Source organism: Bos indicus x Bos taurus, chromosome 6 (genome assembly GCF_003369695.1).
Source record: "Bos indicus x Bos taurus breed Angus x Brahman F1 hybrid chromosome 6, Bos_hybrid_MaternalHap_v2.0, whole genome shotgun sequence".
Classification (NCBI taxonomy): Eukaryota; Metazoa; Chordata; class Mammalia; order Artiodactyla; family Bovidae; genus Bos; species Bos indicus x Bos taurus.
Genome location: NC_040081.1, coordinates 69,007,585 through 69,030,490, shown reverse-complemented (window position 1 = coordinate 69,030,490; position 22,906 = coordinate 69,007,585). Strand labels below are relative to the sequence as shown.

Below are 22,906 nucleotides of genomic sequence, written 5' to 3'. Positions count from 1 at the left end.
ACCCTTATAGAAAAATCTGTTATATATTCTTCTCTCTTCAGATTTGCATCCATAGTAACACTTCAACAAAGTTTCATATCTCTAAGGTGCCAAGGGACATGTACAAAATGCCTTAACAAAATATTAAAATGTGGGTGTTAAGATGATATAAATAATATGAGCAACATAAATTCATATTCCACCTGAATTAATGACTGTAATAATTTCAACAAATCAAGTTTTCTTGATTTAGTAGCTTTGAAAACTTACTCTTAATGTGTGTATAGGTACAGCGGTGTCAACCAGGGTGAGTAGAGTGTTAGATTCTGGACTCACCGTGTGGTAGTAGAATATTAATAGGTGTGCTGATTTTGACTTTCCATCTTCCTCATAGAGTGGAGTGATTGAAGGTGTGAAGTGAACAGGTTGAATTTGTCTCTAAGAGCCTCTATAAAACTGTCACTAACTCTTTATCTTATAGTTTCTCTACACATGAACCAGTCCTCAACTTTCCAAATCTCGAGTTCAAGCCAAAACACACAGATGTAATCCACCACAGAGGAGAGTTCCCCAGTGGAACAGATGCTGACCTTTGGAATGGGTCATGGAACTCAAAGCATAGCCTTCAGAGTCAGAAAAATGTTCATAGAAGGGACATGTATTTGGTTTTTTAAGTAATTTAGTTGTGTTAGTAATTTTAAAGTCTTCATACTGAGTTAATCTGTTTATGCATTAGAAATCCATGAGAAAACCCCTATTCTTTGTTTATGAATAAGTTTGTATCGATTATGGTTACAATCATTAATGAGCTGGTAGAGAGTAGGAATAAGAAATGTTTATCTGTACTGAGATGAAGTTCAGCTTCCCACAGTTATTTTATATGATTGTCAAACAGTTTATATGTTGCATTCTGGTCCATTTTTTAAGAAGTTTCATAGGCCTATTGCTATGCTGAATGAAAGCATCATATTGAAGGAAGAAATGATGAGAGAAAACTTTGATTATATATCAAGTGGAGATTATTCTTTTATTATTCTGAACATTATAAAGCTTGTGTGGAGCTGTTTATCCTGGATTTAAACAATGTTTTATCCTGAACTTTATTTAGTTCGCTTAACACATGGTTGTGGTTTCTGCACTGTTAAAGTCATTCCAGTGCATTTATAATGTGGAACCAGTCACACCAAGAGATTTCTATTAGCTGTAGATTGATAGAGAAGGCACATGCATTTTTTAGGACATTTAAAGTTTTTGAATACCAAACTGAAAGTATAGTTCACAAGATTATTGTGCTAATTAAAAGTTGATAACAGACAATACACTTATTTATGCTTTTAAAATGACAGCTCTTTCCCTAGGTAGACTAATGCAGAGTAAATTGGTGTGGTGGTTTATTCTTAAGTGAATATCCTGAGCAAATAATGAAAATTACTTCCCTATAGTATAAGAGATACAGAGTATCAGTGAGAGTTGGGGGTTTGGTACCAGTGACCTGATCATAGTAGGAGCAGCATCATGGATCCTGCTTTTTCCATTCTCCTCTGCTTCTTCCCTGAAGTGTACTTCAGTGCCATAGTGAGTTTAACATATTTGAAGTGACCTTATCTTTTTCAGCAATATAGTTGATAGTTATGGGAACATTCTTTAACAAATAGGACAGTGGCTATAAAACGTCCTTAAAGCAATCCCTTCCTTTCAGTTGAACCAGAGAGGATGTGTTGATGTGGCTTTTTTTTGTTTGTTTTTTTGGTGTCTTTGAACAGTTTCTGTGCAGTTTTTGTTTTCTAATCATTATTGTAGTGTAGTGGCTTTTCCACCAAAACTTTGTGACCTTGAGCAAGATACTTAATTTCTCATAGTCACAGTTTCCTTTTCTGTAAAAGAAAAGTTCAGTGAGTGATTTCTAAGGGAACTTTGGTTCAGATTCCTTTTACGTTGTGATTTTCATGTGCTGTGCTTGAAAAATAAGCTCTACACTTGAATTAGCAGTACATGAGGGGAGTGATTTTATGTCTCTTTTGTTCACTAAAATATTCCCAGTCCCAAGAACAGGGCCTGGTGCAAAGTAAGCACTCATATTTGTTGGAAAAAATGAATAAAACCCAACAGAAGAATCTTCAATAGGAAGAAATAAATGATTATATTTTAAAATTAAATTTTATCGGCAGACTTTGAATACATTATAATTTTAATATTCATCTTGAGTTATTTTTATAAGACTGGCTATTTATACATACATTTAACTGTACAAATAATAATAAATCTTATTCTTACCTCATCCCAGTAAAATCCTTTGGTGGCTCTCCATTGCCCTTTACGTAAAGACTAAAACTTCCACTTGTTTTAGAATGCCTTCTTGGATCTGTACCATGCTTATTTCTTCGCCTTCATCTCTTCCGTGTTTTCCTGCCACTTCCTTCTCTTCCCTCCCGCGTGCTCACACTCTTGGCTGCAGCTACACTAAACTTCTTTCAGGACTTTAGCACCTGCTCTCCCACCTTCTGGCCATCCCACATGTTACTCTTTTCCTTTCCTCATCTTTTATTTCTTCCAATAGTTCATAGTGCATTAGCTTATTAGACGACTAGTTTAGTATCTATTCTCCCCAACTAGACTTTGGAGCCTTTCTGAGCCTTTCTGAGGGGTTTGTGCCTGACTTGTTCACTCTTGTGCCCTGTTACACCTCCGGTGCCTGGCACAGTCCATGGTCATGGGTCATTGATGGCCTCAGTACACTGCCCATCATGGACCCAGGATGCTGACATTCTGCTCAAGCTAGAATATCTCTGTGCTCAGTGCCCTGAAAACAGTTCCCTCTCGATTTATTAAAATAAATTCTATTTAACAGCTTGTAATTTGAGTTAATGACAAATGTTATAGATAAAATAGGACAAGTGGGATTTGAAATAGGAAGCACCACATTAGCTAGCATGATCAAGAAGGGCAGCCTTGAGCAGTGCCTGCAACAGAACTGACACTTGGTCGGTGCTCAGTGAGTATTTGTTGAATGAACGAGTTAAATGGACATCTGGAGGAAAAGGGTTCTAGGCAAAGGGAATAGCAAATACGAAAGCCCTGAGAACATACTTTGACCCATTCAAGGGGCTGAAATCAGACCAGTGTGGCTGGGTCCTAATGGGTAAAAGTGAGACATGAAGATGTAAAATATAGGAATGCACTGAAGTATATAAGCTTGTTGGCCAAAATAAGGAAATTAAATTTCAGTGTGATAGTAGTAAGAAGCTTAGAAGGGTTTTGAGCAGGAAAATGATATGATCTGGTAGCTTTAGGAAATCACTGTAGTCCAAGCTTTAAGTTCTTGCCTGTACTGAGCAGCAACCTCTTTCCCAGTCCTTAGATCCATTCTGAACAATGGGGCCAGAGTGGTCTTTTAATAATGCAGATCTGATTAGGTTAGTCTGTTGCTGAAGACCCTTCAGTTGCCCTTGAAAAAATGTCTACAATCTCTAATGTGGATTACCAAGCCTTAGATAATTTGACATAAGCTGAAGGCAGTATCAGACTAGATCTTCATGCTCCATTCATATTAGTTTTCATTTCCTTGAGAAGGTCTCAAGTTCTCTTCTCAGAACCCCATCCTGTGATGCTGCTCTTACTTAGACTGATCTTACTTCGTTTTTTAACTAGCGAGCTCCTGCTCAATTTTCCGGTCTCACTGTCACATCCTTACCTACTCCCTGTCCTCTGCGCTCACACCCAGACCAGTGTTCTACTCTCCCTGGGCTCCTATATCCTCTTTTGTCGCCTAGTCCCTAGGCGTCTGCTCAGTTCCAGCCTCCCTGCCAGCTTGCTAGCTCCCTGAGGACCGGGCACTGGAGGCTGCTCACCAGCTGTGATGAGCACCTGGCTCACAGGACGTGCCCATATTCTGAGAGAGAGAAGCAGTGCAGAACTGCTTTCCAATGCCAGGGGTCTATTTCAGTATCCTTCTGTGCTTAGCTGTTTTCTGTTCTGTTGAGATGAAGGTTAACGGATTATTTTGTTTAAGATGAGGTAATTGTTTTCAAAAGTAGTCAAGAGGGAAGATGACTATTGAAAGCTCTGTGAATAATTCAGTTAACAAACCTACCTTCATAGCTCATTAAGCTTACCACTGATGGAAGCCATCATTCCCTGCTGTGAAAAACTATGACTCAGATGGCCCTCTGTTTAAAATTAGTTGAAAATGCTTCTTTGGTTGTTTTTTTTGTTGTATCATTGTATTTCTGGTGCAATACTGTAACTGTTACTGCAAACTGTGTGAGTCAGCTTAGCTTCCCGTGCCTGCTATGGAGAAACCATTTCTCTGAGTTTAGTCATAAGATAATAGTGTGCATTCATGTTTTACCCTCGGTCTCTTAATTGCAAGCCTTTCATCTGATTAAGTACAACCATGATTCAGTTTTTAGCCACCTTTAAAAAATTAGTGCTGTCTTTTTTATATTTTATTTGATGATGAATATTTCCTGTTCCTGACATTTTATACATGCCAAACCAATACAGCTTCTAAGATTTCATTCATAGTTGAGGAATTCTGGTGAATAAGATGTCAAGAATTATCTGGAAAGACCATATCTTCCTGTATAGAAGTCTCCTGAGACTTAAACCTAATTCTAGAAGGTTATTATTATGTATATTGCTGGTCTGTAGTCTTCAAACACAACAGTTTGATTTTTAAGGATACAAGATAATCAGTTTATCAAAAAAGAGCATAAATTTAGTATGCATTTGGTTACAATGACAGTATAGAAACAAATTCTGTATAATTCATAGTAATAAAATGGATCTTTTTATAGGACAAATATTCTACTTTTATATTACATATTTCAAGGAATCTGTTGAAGCAAATAAAATTGTATTCTAGTAACTACAGGGAAATAAAGTTTGTCTCATTGGCAAATGACTTTAAAAACAGAGGAAAAGGTAGAAAATAATTTAATATATTTTGTAAGCCGTCAGGAATATTCTTTTGTTAGCTCTTTTTGTCACTGGGCTTGTGAGGAAGAAAAAAGGTTTTAATAAAAGTAACAGCAGGGGATATTCACCCACCTTTCACTGTGTTACACATGTAATCAAATTCATACATGTGAACTCGGAGTACCAAGGCCTAAGGAAAACCATGTGGATATGGCTTGTTAGAGATCCTGGGAATCTCAGTAGTATTCTTGTTTGAGCATTTTGTTTTACAGAATAGTGTAGAACTATGGTAAAATAGTAAGATTTTGGAGTTCACAGGGACCTGGGTACAAATCCTCATTTATTGGCTGTGTGATTTGGGTACATAATTTTATTAAGACTCAGCTTTCTCACTTGTAACGTGGCAGTGATTCTTACCCTTGAGAGTTGTTGATCAATAAGATAATATAGTAATATTAGTGATTTTTCAATAAATGAAAATGATCACAATAATAGATTAATAATATTTATAAAATATAAAGGTATTTATATTTTATATTTACTTTACCAAAGGTATATTTACTTTACCAAAAAGGTAAAGTAAATTATTCAAGATCACAGAAACATCTCATTGGTGCTTTGAGTGTTAGTTCCTCTATCTAAATATTCCTTCCTTTATTGTCAACAATGGGATATTAGATAGGTGGCTTCATTTTGTCTCCATTTTTATCAGTGATAAAATAGCTGGAGGCCATTTCTTCTTTCTTTCCCAAAGATATAATGAACATCAAATAAGAGCTAATAATATCTTAGGGCAATTTAGACTTTAATTTTTTTGTCAGTTCAGTTACATAGATGTTATATATATGTTGACTTAAAATTCAGCAAGTCTTCTTAGAAACATTTAAAGAAGAGAGTTGTCTAAAAGTGGGACATGATGGTCATTGTGTCACAAGGACTATCAGTGACTAATGGTGACCTACAAGGGGAGTAGTATGATATTGTTTAAAATAAAAAGTGCAAAATCCTGAGAGCAAACTTCACCTGCTTCATGAGTGAATGTGGATCTACTTCATTCTTCTCTAAGGCAGAGAATAGAGGGTATATTAAGAATTGGAAAAGAAAGCTGACATGTAAAGTTTAAAGTAGTTGCTATTATGAGTAATGAATTCTCCCTGGTGATTTGTGTAGTGCAACACGACACGGCATAGTAGAAAGATTACTGGATCAGAGCCAGTAACTTGGGTATGAGACCTGGTTTTGCCAGATGCTGATTGAGTCATTACAGAAGTCAGTTGGCTTCTCTGAGGCTCTTTAAACTGGGGCAGTGATAATGGCTTAGCTCATGAGGTGAGGATTGTGTGGGACATAACTTGTTTTTTAAATTCTGAAATGTTTCTAAAATGGAATGTAGTGATGGCGTTTTTTACTCATCTTTTATTTACCTTTAAAAACTCTTCCTTAAGTTACCCATGAAAAAAATTGTTTTTGGCTGGGCTCAATTATTAAAAAGATGTTGTCATGATCCAAAAGGATGCACGCACCTTGCAGTGCATGTGTTCATTGCAGCACTATTTACGATAGCCGGGACAGGGAAGCAACCTAAGTGTCCATCAGCAGAGGGATGGAGAAGGAAGATGTGGTACGTATATACACTGGACTATTACTAAAACCATTGCAGATGGTGATTGCAGCCATGAAATTAAAAGATGCTTACTCCTTGAAAGGAAAGTTATGACCAACCTAGACAGCATATGAAAAAGCAGAGACATTACTTTGCCAACAAAGGTCTGTCTAGTCAAGGCTAGTACAAGGTTTTCCCAGTAGTCATGTATGGATGTGAGAGTTGGACTGTGAAGAAAGCTGAGCGCCAAAGAATTGATGCTTTTGAACTGTGGTGTTGGAGAAGACTCTTGGGAGTCCCTTGGACTGCAAGGAGATCCAACCTGTCCATCCTAAAGCAGATCAGTCCTGAATATTCATTGGAAGGACTGATGCTGAAGCTGAAACTCCAATACTTTGGCCACCTGATGCAAAGAGCTGACTCGTTTGAAAAGATCCTGATGCTGGGAAAGATTGAGTGCAGGAGGAGAAGTGGACGACAGAGGATGAGATGATTGAATGGCATCACCGACTCAATGGACATGGGTTTGGGTGGACTCCAGCAGTTGGTGATGGATAGGGAGGCCTGGTGTGCTGTGGTTCATGGGGTTCAAATAGTCGGACACAACTGAGCAACTGAACTGAACTGAATAAGAATGAAATAATGCCATTTGCAGCAACATGGATGAACCTAGAGATTGTCATACTGAGTGAAGTAAGTCAGAGAAGGAGAAATATTATATGACATCCCTTAAATGTGAAATCTAAAAAGACATTATATAAATGGACTTAACAAAACAGAGACTCTCAGTCTTAAAGAACAAACTTACGGTTTCTAGGGAGAAAGATGTGGGGAGGGGATAGTTAGGGGGTTTGGGATGGACTTGTACACAGTGCTGTGTTTAAAATGGATAACCAACGAGGGGCCTACTGTATAAACACGTGGAATTCTGCTCAATGTTATGTGGCAGCTGGGATGGGAGGGGAGTTTAAGGGAGAATGGATACATGTATATGTATGGCTGAGTCCCTTCTCTTTTCACCTGAAACTATCACAATGTTGTTAATTGGCTATAACCCAATAGAAAATATGAAGATTTTTTAAAAAAGATGTTGTCCAGCTGTTCCTTAATTTAAAAGATAAAGCATGATGGAGTTGGTTTACAGTAGAGCACAAAGGATTTAGATTTGGTATAAAGAGTATCTAATAACGGTTTGATTTGTTTGAAGCTGTAGTGTTTTTCTCATAAAGTTTTCTTTAGATGCCTTCAAAAACTAATGATAGATTTATATCTGCTTGTGTTGGGTTAAGTAGCATCCTGCAGAAGATGTAGAGTTGGTTAGCATTATTTCTGATGTTCACTTCTACCCCTGAAGTTGTACATCCACTTTATAAGTCAGTCTGGAAGTATTTATAGAACCTGAACTCCTTGTAAAAGTAAAAATTGTAGTCTTAAAATGTCTTTTTGTGTGCAATCTACAGGATTTCAGTATTGTTAAATTGATGAGTACCAAAGTCATTGCTTAAAAAGTTTGTACAGAAAACGCTAATTCCCTAAAACTGGGTCTCTATCTTTAGTAAAGTTTCTTATCTTATTCCTGAAAATCAAAATTCATCAAAGTGTCTTATGTAGGGAGATTGGTTAGGTTGGTCTTAATATGTTTCATTATGAATTTTGTATTATATATTGTTGATCTTTTCATATTAGAAAATGAACCTACTGAGAGTGGTTATCCATATGTATATATAATTTTGTAGAAGAAATGAAAGTACTTCTAAAACAGGCTTCCTTCTATATATCTTATGAGAAGATCCTGACCACTGATTTTTTTTTTAATTTGTTAAAATATAGTTGATTTTAGCTTCCTGGTGGCTCAGATGGTAATGAGTCCACCTGCCAGTGCAAGAGACTCAGGCGACATGGGTTTGATCCCTGGGTCAGGAACATCCCCCTAGAGAAGGAAATGGCAACCCACTCCAGTATTCTTGCCTGGGAAATGCCATGAACAGAGGAGCCTGGTGGGCTACAGTCAGCGGGGTCACAGAGAGTTGACACAACTGAGCGACTGAGCAACAACAACAGTTGATTTGCAATGTTATATTAATTTCTGCTGTACAATAAAGTGACTCAATTATACGTGTATATTCTTTTCCTTTATGATTTATCATACAATATTGAGTATAGTTCTCTGTGCTATGAATACAGTAAGGCCTTGTTGTTTATCCATTTAGTATATAATAGTTTGCATCTGCTAATCCCAAACCCCCAGTCTGCACTCTCATCTTGGCAACCACAACTCTGTTCTTCATGTCTGTTGACTGATTTTTTTTTTTTTTTATTAGTACTACTGCTGCTGCTGCTACTGCTGTGTTTTGGGGGGCACGTACTGTGTGCCAAGCATTGTCCTAAGTCTTTAGATATACTAGCACATTCATTTCTCATAACAACCCACTGAATATGTACTATTACCGTCCCCAGACAACAGAGGAAGAAACATGCATTTAAGTAACGCTGCCAGGGATGTAGAAGCCTTCGTGTTTGGGATCCAGATCCTGTGCTCCTGCCCATCTACAGCGCTGCTAGCACCCGTGCGCCCGCCACACTGGCCCTGCTGTGATTGCCCTCTGTGTAGTGCTTTTTCCCTCATTGGGAAAACAGAGAGCTTGTACACTCAGAGAGGACAGAGAATTATTTAAAACATACTATCATGATTATAATGTGAATTTCAGTGAACTTTCCTTGACATGAAATTGGACATCAGGAATTGATTTCATGTGTGAAATGTCTATTGAATGTCTATTCAATCAACTTTTGTGAACACATCAGAGGACACATTTTGTGAACACATTCAGCTCCGATGCTGATATATGCTTACACATTCAGTATGTGTGTAAGCCACCAAGTGGCAGCAAGTGTGACCTGGTGAAGAAGTGGTTGCAGGACACAGTAGAGCTGCCGGCAAGTCTGATCTTCTTCAGCTCTGATTTTTCAGAGAACCAGAGCTAGTTCATGAATGTTAACTTGGTAAGCTTGATGATGACCATGTTCAATGTGGGGGGTATGATATGTTTAGAAAACTGTTTTGGACAGAAAGTAGACATTAGCAACTGTAGTATCTAGAGAGTTTGAATCATTCATATCAACAAAACAGTTTTCATGACCCAGCTCCACATCAGTGTTAGAGACTGTATAAACTGTATATTTCTCTTAGTGTTTTAATAGAAAAGAGCCTGAGAGTACAAGACCCCAGTGGCTTCAGTACAGATGAACAAATCGTGATTGTATGTAAAACATACTCAGTGTAATTAAGTAGATTCATTTAATATATCACAAACCCTTAAGCATATTGAATTTTAAGACAATACCTTTTATAGCAATAGTAATAACAACCACAACAACCACAGAAATGCATTTACTGTAAATCAAGAGAGTGCTCTACATGCATTATCTTAGTTAACCCTTCAACTACCTTCTGAGGTAGTCACTATGTTGCTTCCATCTCACAGACGAGGAAATGGAGAATAAGAGAGCATTAGTTACATGCATGAGGTTACGCAACTAGCAAGCACTGTTTGTTCATTCACTGTTTGTTCAGTGTTAACTACCACAGCCTGGCACTGTTCTAGGTAATGGGGAATTAGCAATGAGTATAAAAGAACCTCTGCCTTCATAGAAGGACCTTACCTTCAATGAGGGAGCTAGACAACAAAGAGAAACATGGAAACCTAGAATGAGTCAATGGTAATATGGATTACGCAGGCTAAAAAACCCCATAGGTGGAAGGGGTGCTGGGAAAAGGTGCTGCGATGGATTCTCGTCACTCTTCTGCACTGGTGGTAAGGAGGGACTTCTCTGAAATGGTGACATCTCAGCTGACACTTGAAGAGAGAGAGGAACGTTTGTAAGAAGAAAATGCCTGGCAAAGGAGCGAAAGAGGTCCCTGTGCTTGGAGTGCCTGAGGAGGCTCACGGAGGCCATGTAATTGCTGTGGGTGAAGGGAGGATGGTTGGGGTTGGAACCCAGATTTATCTGACCCCAGAACTCATATTTTAACCATTATGGTAGTCTGATGGGACAGCCACAGCATTGCTCAACCTGTTGTGATCTTAGAGACACTATTATTCTCATGGAAAAGAAAGCAAGAGCATTAGTTGCTCAATCCTGTCTTTGCAACCCCATGAACTCTTTGTGACCCCATGAACTATAGCCTGTCAGGCTATCTTGTCCATGGGATTTCCCAGGCACTGGAGTTGGTTGCCATTTCTTTCTCCAGGAGATCTTCCCAACCCAGAGATTGAACCCATGTACCCCACATCTCCTGAATTGCAAGTAAATTCTTTACTGCTGAGCCACCAGGAAAGCCCCATGGAAAAGAAGAGGGCAGTCAATTTCTACTCTAGAGGTTCTGTGCATAGAGTTGAGAGTATAGGAGAAATCTCTATGGTTTAGGAGCTTTGAAAAATAAAAGTAGGAAGTGATTGATTCAGTTCAGTTCAGTTCAGTCGTTCAGTCGTGTCAGATTCTTTGCGACCCCATGAACCACAGCACGCCAGGCCTCCCTATCCATCACTAACTCCCAGAGTCCACTCAAACCCACATCCATTGAGTTGGTGACACCATTCAACCATCTCATCCTCTGTCGTCCCCTTTTCCTCCTGCCCTCAATCTTTCCCAGCATCAGGGTCTTTTCAAATGAGTCAGCTCTTTGCATCAGGTGGCCAGAGTATTGGAGTTTCAGCTTCAACATCAGTCCTTCCAATGAACACCCAGGACTGATCTGCTTTAGGATGAATTGGTTTGATCTCTTGCAGTCCAAGGGACTCTCAAGAGTCTTCTCCAACACCACAGTTCAAAAGCATCAATTCTTCGGTACTCAGCTTTCTTTATAGTCCAACTCTCACATCCATACATGACCACTGGAATAACCATAGCCTTGACTAGACGGACCTTTGTTGGCAAAGTAATGTCTTAGCTTTTTAATATGCTGTCTATAGACCATAAATTTTGGTAACTGGGAGGTGTGTATCTTCCTTTTTCAAAATTCCTCAGTGGTTCTCCATTGCCTTCAGAGCTTTAAAGAAATTAAGTAACTTTCCCAAAGCCCCACAGCAAATAGATCTAGTTAAAACTATTATTTTTAAATTGTAGTGTAGTTGATTTACAATATTGTGTTAGTTTCAAGTGTAAAACAAAGTAATTCAATTATATATTCAGATTATTTTCCATTATAGGTTATTAGAAGGTATTGAATATTGTTCCCTGTGCTACACAGTAAATCCTTGTTGTTTATCTATTTTATGTATAGTAGTGTGTATCTGTTAATGCTATACTCCTGATTTATCCTTCCCCCTCTTCCCTTTGCCCTTTGGTGACCATAAATTTGTTTTCTATATCTGTCTGTTTCTGCTTTGTAAATAAATTCACTTGTATTATTTTTTAGGTTCCATGTCTAGATGTAGTCCTAGTTTTGAATGATGATGAAAACTTTGTTCATGACTGCTGAACTATGTTACTCTTTCAGGAAGTGAAATCAGTCACCTGATCCTTGCCTTCTTGTAACTTGCAGCTGAAGTCAGTGAACCCTGGGAAGGGATGCAGGGCACCCCCCAGAGTAGCTCCCACCATCTCTTTCACACTTACATCTGCTGCCCCTCCCCTTCCACCTTAGCATGAAACAAGCCAGTGCTTCTTAGAGTCATTTAAGACCTAGACTTTGAACGCTCTGAAATGTCCTTCCTCTTGTTTTGTGGCTAAGATTTTTATCTTTCTTGAAGATTGAGATATAATTTCCAGTTTTGAGTTATAATTTCTTCTGTTGGCTGCTTTTGTATCTGTGTACTTGCTCATCATTTCTGGTAGAGATCATTGTCTTAATCCTTGCCCTCCTATTGAGGATTGGAGCCCCTCTGTGCTGCCACAGAAATCTATGTCAGCGTTGGCTATGCCTCTTACCATGCTCTTTTGGGGGGTTAATTTCTTTGCTCATATGTCTGCCTATTCTTCCAGTCAATAAATCACTAAAAGCTTGTGCCCTGGCTTTTTTTTTTTTTTTGTCTATGTTCCAACCATGGAGAATAGGGCTTGGCATGCAGTTTACCTGCTCCTTTAAATTAAACAGAATATTAATTTTAATATTAATGATGACAGTTTTGGTCAGATCAAAACAAATGGAATATATTGAGCAGCAATGTTAGTTCACTGAGGAAAAAATAAATGATAATAAAAGCAACTGCTTTTAATGAAAGGTTATTATGTGCCAGACTCTAAACTCAGCCTGAAATACATCATTCCATTATTCCAAATCACATTCAAACGTGAAAGTTATACCTTATTAGGTATAATTTTAAAGCTAAGTTAATATCTTATTAGATATAACTTTTAAGATGAAACTTTTAAAAATGTATCAGTGTTTGAACTATGGCTAACTGAATAGTAGGAGGTATTTCTGGGGCTTGAAGTAGAGGGAAATGTCCTTAGGAAGGGACAGAAGTAACCTTTGTTTCTTTATACTCAGTTTTTCAAACGTTACTACAAATGTGTATACTTGGCTCCATGCAGCGATCTTCCGGAAAGAACACTGTACTCATTTATAATTGGGACATGGCATGTTGGGAGAGACAGAGGGCTGTTGGAGAAGTGAGGCCAGATGAGACCCTGCACAGTGCAGCGCTTCGTGCGCTTATCAACGGTTAATTGTAAGGGCTTCGTCAGCGCCGTCCTTGCAGCCCAAGGCCCCTACGTGGGCTACTTGCATGGTTTCTTAACCTAATTCCTGATTGCCATTCACTTGGAAATCTACTCATTAGGGATTCTGTTGAGTAATTTTTGTAATTTTTGAATAGGAGAAATTGAATCATTGAATCATTACTGATTGCTTTCTGTTTCTCAGACAAGTGTATTCTCTGAAATCAATATGCTTATAATCACATCAGTTTTGGACATGCATTTAATTTTGGTTCACATAACATTTATATCTTATCTAGCAGTGTTCAGTTTTACTCTGAAATACTTTTAAATGTAAATTCTCAGGATATCACACAATTTCCCTACACTTCTCATAGTATAGTATGATTCCCTCCCACTTTGAGGGTGCTTGATTTTACTGTCTTCTTAATTTTTCAGTATTTTGTGCTGCTTAGAATGGATCAGATATTCTTTATTTAATCCTAATATTTTTAATACTTAGAGTCCATCAGTTAGAAGGACGACATTGATACTCAAAAAAGACACTTAAGAAATTATTTTGCTTGCTACCCTTTCCATTACTCAGTAGAAATTTACTTTAAAGCTCTTTTTGTGGTTTTATTGCAGTGACCCGGCAGCCAAAGCCCTGTGGGAAGCCTTATTGAACACCAAGCACAAAGAAGCAGTGATGGAAGTCCGGAGACACCTAGTGGAGGCAGCAAGCAGAGAAAACCTGCCAATCAAGATGAGTGTGGGTAAGTCACCAGCTTCCCCAACAGACCATGACCGCCTGCTCTGAGGAAGTTCCTTTAAGCCTGCTCTGATCTGTGGGCCAACCTAGTCATCATGGCATCTAGGTAAAAGTATTGAAGACATCTTTAAACTGTTGAAAGAGTAGGAAAGGATGCCCCCCGGGGCTCAACCATGAGCCCTTTCCTTAGACTCAGCTTTGGGAAGCCCAGGCAAGTCCTTGCCCACAAAGGGTCATGCTGTTAGTTGTTTCATCTAGAATGATTAAAATCAGTCTGAACTCCTCCTTCATTCTGCCCACTGCCCCCTACTCCCCACTTGCTGTGGTTAAATGATCTTTTATTGGATTTGAATTGATGAATGAATGATGATGCTGAGAAATCAGTTGAGCAAATGGACATATTCTGTTCCGGCTCCTCACTCTTAGACTGGTCTGCTGATTGTCTGGTCACAACCCTCTTACCCCTTCTTCACCATGGTGTTTTATAACTTACTCTTCTCATTTCTCTCTCTCTCTCTTTTTAACATGCAGTTTTGTCTTTAGTATTAGAAGAATGGGGCTACAGTGAAATTTAAGTTTTAAATTGCTGTTTTCTTTTGATTTAAAAAAATCAGAGAGCTAATGTTTTGAGAAAAATAAACTTTGCTTTACATTTTTTGAAATAAATACTTATTAATATGGAAATATTTAAATATGGATATTGAATCTGGTTAAAAGGTAGAATTTATTTCTGGAAACTTGCAAAGGTTTATTTCTCTATTTTAAAAACAAGGTTTCTTTTATAATCTGATCTTAAGTATCTGATAAATATTAATGCATTTTACTAGATGGGTAAATTTTTCTTATTGAGATTTCTCACCCAAATTCTTGATTACTGATGAGTTAAAAAAAAAAAAAAATCAAACTGTCAAGTTGAAATAGAAGAGCAGACTTTTGGAAATAAAAAAATACAGATGAATCCAGAAGAAAAAAAAAAATTTAAAGGCCATAATATGAAAAAAAACTGTAACTCTCAGTGTGTTAAGTGATTACATATGAAGGTTTTAAGTAACATGAAGGATGATAAGAAAAGTGAAAGTAACTGACATTTATTGAGCACTTACAATGTACCGGGTCTTATTCTAACTCTTTACATGTGTTATTTAAAATTCACAGTAATTCTATGAGACTGATACCGTGAGTATCCCATTTTTCAGATAAAGGACCTAAAATAGAGAAAAATATGTACCCAGGGCCCATACATCTGATAAAGAGTAGGACTGGAATTTAAATCTAGACATTGTAATGTGAAAGAGTGTGTTTTTTGTTCGTAAGATTATCCTAGCTCCATACAACCAACGCCAGAGTCCTATATGTTGTTTTGGAGTAGAAATAAAGTTGTTTCTTTGAGGTCATCCTGGTATTTGACTGTAATTCTGTTTTTTTTTTCACTCTTTCCTCCCTGCCTCCCCTCTTTCTTTCTTTCTCCCTCTCTGCTTCTCTCCCTTCTTCCTTCCTTCCTTCTACCCACAGTTAGAGGTATCCATTAATAAGGTATGTTTACCTAGTATAGTTCTTTATCTATGCATATGCTGAAATAAGAACTAATTCACATTGTGAAGAGAGAAAAGTAGGAATGCGCAGAAGGTCTGCGTGAAAGGTTAATTTATATTGTGTTTCAGTGATAAAATCTTATGATGCTATCCCAGAGCATAAATCAGCTTTTATTGCTCAATCAGTGCAGAACTCTTAAAAGTTCAAAACACTTTACGTTTCTAAAGCTCTGTATCTTTTAAAAATAATCAGAGTCAGGGAAAAAAAAAAAGCGGGTAAGCCCGTAAGGAATTCAGTTTAAATATTTGAGTTTTCTGTCGACAAAAAAAAAAATTTAGATAAGATGGTTTGATTTATCCCCAACCTCCAGACATGGGGGAGGGGCTGGGGGTTGGGGAGAAGGAAAGAATCAGACAATTGTTAACAACCTTTGTTGTAAGAAGGACCAAAAAGATTGATCCAAATCATGTTCTATCTATGTGTCAACTGTAATTTAGGAAAAGATAACACATTACAGCTATGCATGTCTGCTTCATATCACTGGTCAGAATTTCTGGTGTGTCTCATTTCCATTTACAAATAGATACATAACCATGAACAGCAAGGGAAAAGGCTGGAATTTAAACAAAATGAAATGTTGATATTTAAAAACTGCTTATCATAAAAGAAAAAAGAAATCATGTTCTGATATCCTAGATAGTTGAAATCCTTTTTCTAGCAGCATTAAAAAATGTGAAATTCAAACTATGCACTGTTCAACCCCTGCTGTAAATTCTACTGAGGTATACATTCTTCTGACTGTGATAGAGGCTTCTAGTATTTTGGGGACATTAAACAGATATTTTAATTCTAGGTTGAAGATTTTTCTTATATTGAAATTCACAGGGAGGGATCCCATGATTGAAACCTCAGCTCTAAATATAAAATTTCCCAGTAAAAGGTAAGTTCGTATTAAAACATCATGAGCATAAAGAGAAATAAACATCATTCTCTTAGGAAAAAAAGTTTAATTGCTAAAAGAAAGAAAAAATTCATTTTGTCATTTCACATATAAACATATGCCTTCTTTCCAAGAGCTTGTTATTAAATTGTCAGTTAACTAAGCATATATGTTCCAGAAAAGTGCTTTTAATTTTTTTTTTAAACATTGCAAACTGAATTGTGTTTTTCCCACTGGGCTTTCATTATGGAAAATGTATTCTGAGAGTAAAAAACAAACAGACTCTAAGAAACCCATTTGTTTGGACCCAAAATGTTCACTCACAGAGGAAATGAGAAGAAGCTGCCCGTGTTAGTGTCTCTGTTTACAGAGAATCTGTTTCTCTGGACTGACACTGTGGTTGGTGCATCTTCTCTGGTTTATCCCATAACTCTCTGCAGAGTGGCTACATTTAATGGCTGGTAGAAAGATCCTATTACGGCTGAAGTGAAACAGATCTCTTTATGACACTGTCCTTTGTTTCCCAGCCAGATTTCTTGAAAGAGTGTCCTATGCTTGATGCCTCTGTTTCTTTATAATTTTCTTGCTTATTAGTTCAGTGTAGTCTGGCTTCTGGTACTTTTTTGCAGAGAAAGTGAAGATTATGATTATCAAGCAAACTGGAATTGGTGTGCTGCAGTTGTGTTCTGTCTATGGGATAGATATCCAGGGGGGATCCCCTGGAGAGGGAAATAACAACCTACTCCAGTGTTCTTGGCTGGGATGTCCCATGGACAGAGGAGCCTGGCAGGCTGCAGCTCAGAGAGTTGCAAAAGAGTCAGACACGACTTAACCACTAAACAACAAACAACAAAATGTGGAAATCTACATGGAAAACCATATTATAAAAGGGTTGTTTAATGAGAGTAAAATAAAAACAGATCAAGTTCAATGATTTTCTCCTTTCTTTCTTGGAAATGTACCAATTTATTCTTTCCACTTAATTTGTCTTTTTTCTAGTCTTTATGCTGAGTATTCCCCTTTTGATACCACATTCTTTCTTTGAGCAGAATTCTAAATAGTTTTTCCATTTTCAGCTTAGTTATGATTATGTTCTGTTACCTCTTCCCTGACTTTGTTCACCCTCAAATCACCTTGGCTATATTTGGGATTCCCAGACCTCTGTGGTCACACTTTTACCGGAAGCTCTCTTGAGCTGTGTTTCCAGATAATAATCAGATCCATTGTGTTGTGAAGCTTCATGATTACTCTGTTCATTTTGGGGCACAGGAGTGTCAGCTCCATGTAATCACCATCAGTTTCTCTTTTGCAAATTAAATGTGATGAGTTCATCCAACCATTTGTGAAAAGACTAGCCTTTAACCATTACAGTTTTTTCTAGTTCTGAGCCACTGACAAAGCTCTAGTTTGTTAATGTTTGGCCTAAAATGTGATGTTCAGAGCTGAATAAAGACATCTTGTTCTTTGCCTCTTTTTGGACGCCGTACTTCTCTTAATGAAGCCCCAGATGAAATTAGTGATTTTTGCTTTTCACCAATGACACACATACCTATCATTTCCTGCTTTCATAATTTAGCAATACTGGCTTTGAAAAATAGCAATAAATCAACACACTCTAAAATTTTATTCAATATGTACTTTTTCAGCATCACTGAGAGTACTCTGATTCCTAGTATTGGTACTTGAGTTCATCCTATTTTGTGTTTTGATCACATTTATATCTTTTGCCTTCATTATGGAGAGTTTTTTTTTGTTTGTTTGTTTTGGGATTAAAAGAAACATGTATGCATATACATCTGTGTGTGTGATTGTGAAGTGGGTGTGGAGATTGTCACACTTTGCCAAATGTATAGGTTAAAACCTAATAAGGCCAATTTCACATATGGTAACTGATAAGAGATGAGAAAATCTGGATGTCTCATAGGCACATACACTGAGTGTTAACTCTCATACATGCTTGTCTTCATGTTAGTTGTTGCCACAGTTTGGAGAATGGGGAAGGGAATTTTATGGGATAGCTACTTTTTTCAGGTACTATAGCAAGTTTTGGAAAACTCAGCAGTGGCCACAGGACTGGAAAAGGTCAGTTTTCATTCCAATCCCAAAGAAAGGCAATGCCAAAGAATGCTCAAACTACCACACAATTGCACTCATCTCACAAGCTAGTAAAGTAATGCCCAAAATTCTCCAAGCCAGGCTTCAGCAATACATGAACCTTGAACTTCCAAATGTTCAAGCTGGTTTTAGAAAAGGCAGAGGAACCAGAGGAACCAAATTGCCAACATCCTCTGGATCATGGCAAAAGCAAGAGAGTTCCAGAAAAACATCTATTTCTGCTTTATTGACTATGCCAAAGCCTTTGACTGTGTGGATCACAATAAACTGTGGAAAATTCTTCAAGAGATGGGAATACCAGACCACCTGACCTGCCTCTTGAGAAACCTACATGCAGGTCAGGAAGCAGCAGTTGAACTGGACATGGAACAACAGACTGGTTCCAAATAGGAAAAGGAGTATGTCAAGGCTGTATATTGTCACCCTGCTTATTTAACTTATATGCAGAGTACATCATGAGAAACGCTGGGCTGGAAGAAGCACAAGCTGGAATCAAGATTTCCAGGAGAAATCTCAATAACCTCAGATATGCAGATGACACCACCCTTATGGCAGAAAGTGAAGAGAAACTAAAAAGCCTCTTGATGAAAGTGAAAGCGGAGAGTGAAAAAGTTGGCTTAAAGCTCAACATTCAGAAAACGAAGATCATGGCATCTGGTCCCATCACTTCATGGGAAATAGATGGGGAAAGAGTGGAAACAGTGTCAGACTTTATTTTTTGGGGCTCCAAAATCATTGCAGATGGTGATTGCAGCCATGAAATTAAAAGACGCTTACTCCTTGGAAGGAAAGTTATGACCAACCTAGATAGCATAAAGTTCTTGTCTGTTGGGCAGAAAAATAAACATACCAATTGTACCTTAAAAAAAAAAAAAAAATAAAAACAGAGACGTTACTTTGCCAACAAAGGTCCGTCTAGTCAAGGCTATGGTTTTTCCAGTGGTCATGTATGGATGTGAGAGTTGGACTGTGAAGAAGGCTGAGCGCTGAAGAATGGATGCTTTTGAACTGCGGTGTTGGAGAAGACTCTTGAGAGTCCCTTGGACTGCAAGGAGATCCAACCAGTCCATTGTGAAGGAGTTCAGTCCTGGGATTTCTTTGGAAGGACTGATGCTGAAGCTGAAACTCCAATACTTTGGCCACCTAATGCGAAGAGTTGACTTATTGGAAAAGACTCTGATGCTAGGAGGGATTGGGGGCAGGAGGAGAAGGGGACGACAGAGGATGAGATGGCTGGATGGCGTCACTGACTCGATGGACATGAGTTTGAGTGAACTTCGACAGATGATGATAGACAGGGAGGCCTGGCATGCTGCGATTCATGGAGTTGCAAAGAGTCGGACATGACTGAGCTACTGAACTGAACTGATAGCAAGTTTTATATAGCTGGTACTCCCCCCGCCATCCCCATTTCACAGACAAGGAAAACTGAGACTCAGAAAGGTTGAATTTTTTCCAGAATTACTGTGCTAGTTGTTTAAGTTCCTGTCTTGCAGATCTCACCCAACCCTTTTCCTCTGTGCTGCTGGGGCTGGGGCTCTGCAGTCCACATTCTGTTCCACCCTCTGGCTCCCTGGTGGGCTATGCTGGTGGGGGGTGCCAGGGGGAAACAGCAAGGTTGAAAGGGGAAAAAGCAGCTTGCTCCTTCCCATCTGCCCCCCCGTGGAGTCCGCTTCTACTTGTGAGTGTCATGGCATCAAAACTTTCTTCACCCTGGCAGTGGCAAGTCCTTCCTGTGGGAGCAGCTGAATCCAGTTTGCAGTTCTTCCAATTCTTGCAGAACCAGCTCCATGGCACCCTTTCCTCAGAGGTACCAACCCAGCTGAGTAATGCTCGGTTCTCAGAGGGGTAATTCCAGGCCTTCTGTTTGTGTTTTCTTCCACCCTCCTGGCGGGTAGCTGCTTCCAACAGCTGTTGCCTGCATGATACCTTGGAGTTCTCTTTTTACCTTTCAGCTACCCAGTTAACAATTCTGTATGCTAAATTTTCTCTACTCAGATAACTAGTGTGTTTTCTACCTTCTGCCTGGGCCCTGACTGATACAGTCTTACAGCAAGTAAGCCAGAATGTGGCCTGGTCTGTGTGACTTTTGTATCAGGAATCAAACTTCTGGCAGGAGCAGCTATAGAGGCTCAAACACAGATATGGTTGTGCCAGTCCTCTGTCTAAACCCTCTAATGGTTCCTCATTGCCTTAGGACAGTATACCAACTCCTTAGCCTGCTGTTTCTGTAAATCTCTCTGACTTCTAGCCCCATGCTTCATCCACCACTCATGTTACTTTTCCTCCCTGCTCCCTACTCCCCAGCAGGAACGTCTGTAGATCCAGGTCTTTGTTATTTTTGCCTGAAATATTCTCATTTGGTGTCCCTTTAGATCCCCTTCACTCTTCTCTTGCTGTGCTTCTAGGGGCTCACTGTTATGGACTGCCTCAGCAGGCTTTTCTGCCCTTGGCCTCTCAGTTGAGTTTGGCTATTGGGAGGCCTGAGCGGGAGATTTAGAGGGTGAGAGGCAGTTATGGTTACAGGTATTGATTGCCTCACTCCGTCCCTGCCAGGATGCGGTTGGTTGCTTCTCTCTACCCTTCCCTTGTTGGATTCCTTTCACACTCCTGATTGTCCTTAGCCTCACTTCTTAGAAAGTCATGTTGTTAAGGTCACCTTATTTTCTGTTTGTGTGTGCCATCTTTTTCCTGCTGGGACCTTGATTTATATAACCACATACTTTGCAATGCACACACACACACACACACACACACACACATGTTCCTATGAAACCCATCTTAGTTTTCATGATCTCATACAAATGTCACTTTCTCTGTGGAACCATATTTAATTCCCCTTTACCCTTCTTCCTTCCCCTCCTCAGCAGTCTTCGTTGACTGTTCTGCCTTCTAAGGACCCACAGCTCTTTCTCTTTTTGCTGTCTTAGCACTTACCACGGTGAAAAATAGTTAAGTGTGTGTGGATCCAAAACTTTATACTAGACAGTGTCCATGTCATATATTCTCTGTTGGCTGTTTGGCTTGGTACATAGTGGGTGGCTTGGTATTTGCTGCTTGGATGGATGATTGCCTAATGAGTATGGATGAATAGTAGATTCATGATGGGTATTTCTGCTTTCAGTTACGTGCATTACTATTTTTTTTTAATTTATTTTTTATTAAAGGATAATTGCTTTACAGACCTTTGTTGTTTTCTGTCAAACCTATGAATTAGCCATAGATATACATATATCCCCTCCCTTCTGAACCTCCCTCCCACCTCCCTTCCTATCCCACCCCTCTAGGTTGGTACAGTACTATTTTCTGTTTACAACTCTGCTTTCTACTCTTTCTTGTTCCTCTTGATATCCTGTAGCATCTGATTGTGTCTTCTTTCTTGATTCTTTTCCCTTGGTCTTCACGTCACTCTGCTTTTCTGATGATCTTCTTCTCTCTGATAACTGCTTCATGCTTTCTCTTCCTTCTAGCTTCCTCTAGAAGCTTCCTTACTTCTAGCTTCCTCTAGAATGTAGCTCTATTTGTATCCCTTGTTGTGCTTTGTATGTACTCAGTTAATGGTAAACAATCTGCCTGCAGTGAGGGAGACCTGGGTTCAATCCCTGTGTTGGGAAGATCCGCTGGAGAAGGGAATTGCAACCCACTCCAGTATTCTTGCCTGGAGAATCCCATGGACGGAGGAGCCTAGCAGGCTACAGTCCACGAGGTCACAAAGAATCGGACATGACTGAGCGACTTCACTTTCATTTTCTTTCACTCGGTTAATAATTGCTACTGATCTTAAAGCCTTATCCTACTCTATTCACTCTCCAGAAAAAATGCTCATTTTAGCCTCCTGTATTTTAAAATTCTCCTCCAACATTTTTTCCATGCTATCTCTTATCCCTTATCATCCTTTCTGAAAGGTGACATCTTGTATTCCTATCAGTACTGTTTTTGTTCATACTTCTGTTACAGCAGTTACCACCAGACCCTGAGTAGTTGGGGCTGAGAATTCTTATCTGTACTTCCTAGTATTCTCCGCACCTAACCCAAGACCTTGAAATTCCTATATAGTCATTAAGTTTTTATGGAATGAATAAATAAATTCTTAATACTGTCAGTTGGTATTCATTATGTAGCTAATGGATTACTTTTTCTCTCTCTCTCCTATGGAATCCAAGAGGGACACTGGTTTAGACAGTCCTCAAACTTTTCTTAGAACCCCTTTACATTGTTAAAAGCTGTTGATGTTCACAACAACCTATGAATGGAAAAAAACAGAACTACTGAGGACACCATGAGCTTTTGTTATGTGGGGTTTATCTATTAATATATGTGAGACTGATAGATAGGAAGAAAACATCACATTAGGAATTTAAGCAGGGAAAATTTTTTTAAATATTTAGGAAGAAAACATCACATT

General features: G+C 38.7%; 1 protein-coding gene across 1 annotated transcript in view; it reads left to right on the top strand.

The window, feature by feature from the left end:
- SCFD2 (sec1 family domain containing 2) overlaps positions 1-22,906 on the top strand; it is a 395,759-nt gene that overhangs the window by 33,462 nt on the left and 339,391 nt on the right. The window contains exon 3 of the mRNA XM_027544495.1: positions 13,790-13,917. Within this exon, the coding sequence (XP_027400296.1) occupies positions 13,790-13,917 (128 nt within the window). The remainder of the gene's footprint in view (positions 1-13,789; positions 13,918-22,906) is intronic.